The sequence below is a fragment of the Parus major genome, chromosome 4, assembly GCF_001522545.3.
Source record: "Parus major isolate Abel chromosome 4, Parus_major1.1, whole genome shotgun sequence".
Taxonomy (NCBI): Eukaryota; Metazoa; Chordata; class Aves; order Passeriformes; family Paridae; genus Parus; species Parus major.
Window position 1 is genome coordinate 67,028,745 of NC_031771.1, and position 2,926 is coordinate 67,031,670.

Genomic DNA, 2,926 nt, shown 5'->3' on the forward strand with positions numbered 1-2,926 from the left:
TGAGAACCAGAAAACTTGGGAAGAGATGCCTAAAACGGGGAGATAACGATTTGGACTCCACAGGATGTGCTGCTTTGATGCCTTTGGCTTCACTGCTCCCTCCATTGAAACCCAGGGAATTCGGGGCAGTTCCACGTGCTGGGAGTTTGGGCTGGACACGGGGGCTGTTGGCTGATCCTGAGGGAGCTTTTCCCGTTTTTCCAGCTGATCCTGGCCATGGAGGAGCTGAGGCAGTGCCGGCTGCAGCAGAGGAACATCTCGGCCACGGTGGATAAACTCACGCTGTGTCTCCCCGGTGAGCGCCTCCCCTCGCTCCTCAGGCAGCTCCTGCCTGGAATTCCCGGGATTTCCCTTCTTTTTTGGAGCTGTTTGCATTCCCAGCTGCCTGCTCCTGTCTCAGAGCTGTGTTTTCCTTCTTTTCCCAGTGCTGGAGATGTACAGCAAGCTGCGGGAGCAGATGAAATCCAAGAGGTAAATTTGGATTTACCATTCAGGGGTTTTATGGGAAGAATCCAAGGAATTCTTTGGTGCTGGATAATTTAAGGAGAACCTCAGTGGTTCAAAGCCAGCCTTTCCAGGTGAAATTCCTGGATTTTGGCTGCTTTTCCTGCCTGACCTCCTGTGGACTGGGATGGCAGCAGGTTCCAGTTTTGGGAATTAAGGTTTTTTATGGAATTCCTTGGTTTTTTATGGAAGCTGAATTTGGTGCAACCAACGCATGTGACTGACTGAATTTTATTCCATGGACACCACAAAGTGTCTGAGACATTCCAGGGATTCCAGGGAATGTGGGGGGAACATTCCAGGTTGAAGTTGAGCAGAAAACTTCTTTTGCTGTAGAAATAATTCCTGACCTCTTGCTGCCTCGGGAATGCCAGGCTGAAAATCCAGGGATTTCCTCACCCTGCACCTGCTGGGATGCTGAGGGATGAAAATCCAGGATTTTAGCAGGAATCCTGGTTTGGTGTGAGCAGCACAGAGTGATTTTGGAGCCCTGGGGGTGCCAGACCGGGCATGGAGCTGGAAGGGGCTGGAAAAGCAATCCCAGCCCTGCTCTGGGATTGCCAGGAGCTCCTGGCTCTTCCCAGGGCACTCCAGGGTAGGGATGGGCTCTCCAAATGTCCCAGGGCAGATGTGGGGTGGGAGCTGGAGCTGATCCCTGGGAATTCCTGCAGGGAATCCACAAGCTGCTCCATTTCCAGGGATGCAGCTGAGAATTGCATCCCTTCTTTCCCTCGCATTTTTGGATTGGTTCATTTAGGAACAAATCCATGCTGAAAGCCACATTTAAGGAATATTGGGAGCCTTGGCTGGTTTTTTCCCATTTTTTTGGGGTCTGGATTTGATGTCTGCAGACACAGCACAAGATATTCCATGGTTTTTGTCTGCTCCAGGTCTCACTTGGATCATTCCAGGATGGGCAGGGCTGGATCCTGACATCAGGGCTGGGTTTGGGGTTGGTTTGGTTTGTTTGGGGAATAAACTCCCCCAGGCAGGAGGAATCTGGGGATGTTTCCAAACCAGATCAGGCATTTCCCAAACGGAGAATCCATGGCCAGGAGCTGATCCCAGAGGAATGATCAGGGTGGACAGAGAGGATTTCTCTGCCAGAATTTAAGGAAGGGGCAGGAAAGCTTTTCTGCCACGGCTGAGGTGTGTGGAAAATGCTGGGAAACTCCAAGATTTCTGGTTCCAGGGATCCCTGCAGGGCTCTGGAGACCTTTTTGTTTTCCCCTGGCTCTGAGTGAGAAATGGAACCAGGAAATCCTGGAATGGTTTGGGCTGGAGGAGAGCCCAAAGGCACATCCCAGGTGGATCCAACCTGGATTCCCAGGGATCCAGGGATCAGCCCCAGCAAATCTGGGAATTGCAGAATCCCAGGCAGGAATTCCTTGCCAAGATCCCAGCCCAATCTCCCCTTTCCCAGTGGAAGCCATTCCCTGGCTCCTGTCCCTCTCCAGCTCTCCTGGATGCTCCATGAGAAATGAATTCTCTGGGAATGTTGATCCTGCTCGGGCTGAGGAATCCCCAGCAGGATCTGGAAAATCACCCAAAAAGGTTTTGATCCAAATCCTGCTTTTCCCAGGGATGTGGAGCTGGGACAGAGCTGAGCTCCCCTCTGGGAGCTGCTCCAGGGTCCAGAGGGTTGGATTTTGGCACAAACGGTTCCCATCATTGTTGGGAAAGAATTCCCAGGAGTTGAGGCAGGAATTATTCCAAGTGGGAATACAAATGTCAGCCTTTTCCAGTGGCCTTCGTTTGTTCCTCGTGGCCAAAGATTGTTTCTCCTCTGGAATTCCAGCTGGAAGTGCCCAGGATTTATCCATGGATGTGTCAGATGAAATTCCCTGAAGTCCCCCTCAGACTGACTGACATGAGATTTATTGATCATAAATCTGTTTATTTTATTTTTAATACATATTTTATTATTTAATACATACCTAATTTTATTATGTAATACATTATGTATTATGTATAATACATAATATACATTAATTGTAATAATTATTAGAATATAAAGACATAATTATTGCATTTTAAATACATAATAATATATACTTATACACAAATATAAATATTTTTATGAAATACATAGAATCAATTAATAAAATAAATATAATTAGTTAAATAGAATATTAAATATAATTATTATAAATATTAAATATAATTAGTTTTATATTATAATTATATATTAATTATATATTTATAAGTTATATATTTTTTTATTATATATGTACTTTAGATATGTAAATTATATATATTTGTATATAAATATATTTCTAAGCCTATATAAGTTAATAAATAAATTAATAATATGTAATATATGTAAAGTATAAAATATAATATATTATAATAATATATAAATCTACAATAGATATAATAGAAATAATATTAATAGTAATAATAATATATAAATCTACAATAG

The 2,926-nt window shown here is 43.8% G+C and overlaps 1 protein-coding gene across 1 annotated transcript in view; it reads left to right on the forward strand.

Annotated features, from left to right (window-relative positions):
* LOC107202758 (exocyst complex component 6B) overlaps nucleotides 1–2,926 on the forward strand; it is a 302,495-nt gene that overhangs the window by 60,406 nt on the left and 239,163 nt on the right. Inside the window, 2 exon segments of the mRNA XM_033513902.1 lie at nucleotides 205–295; nucleotides 426–471. Of these exon segments, the coding sequence (XP_033369793.1) occupies nucleotides 205–295; nucleotides 426–471 (137 nt within the window).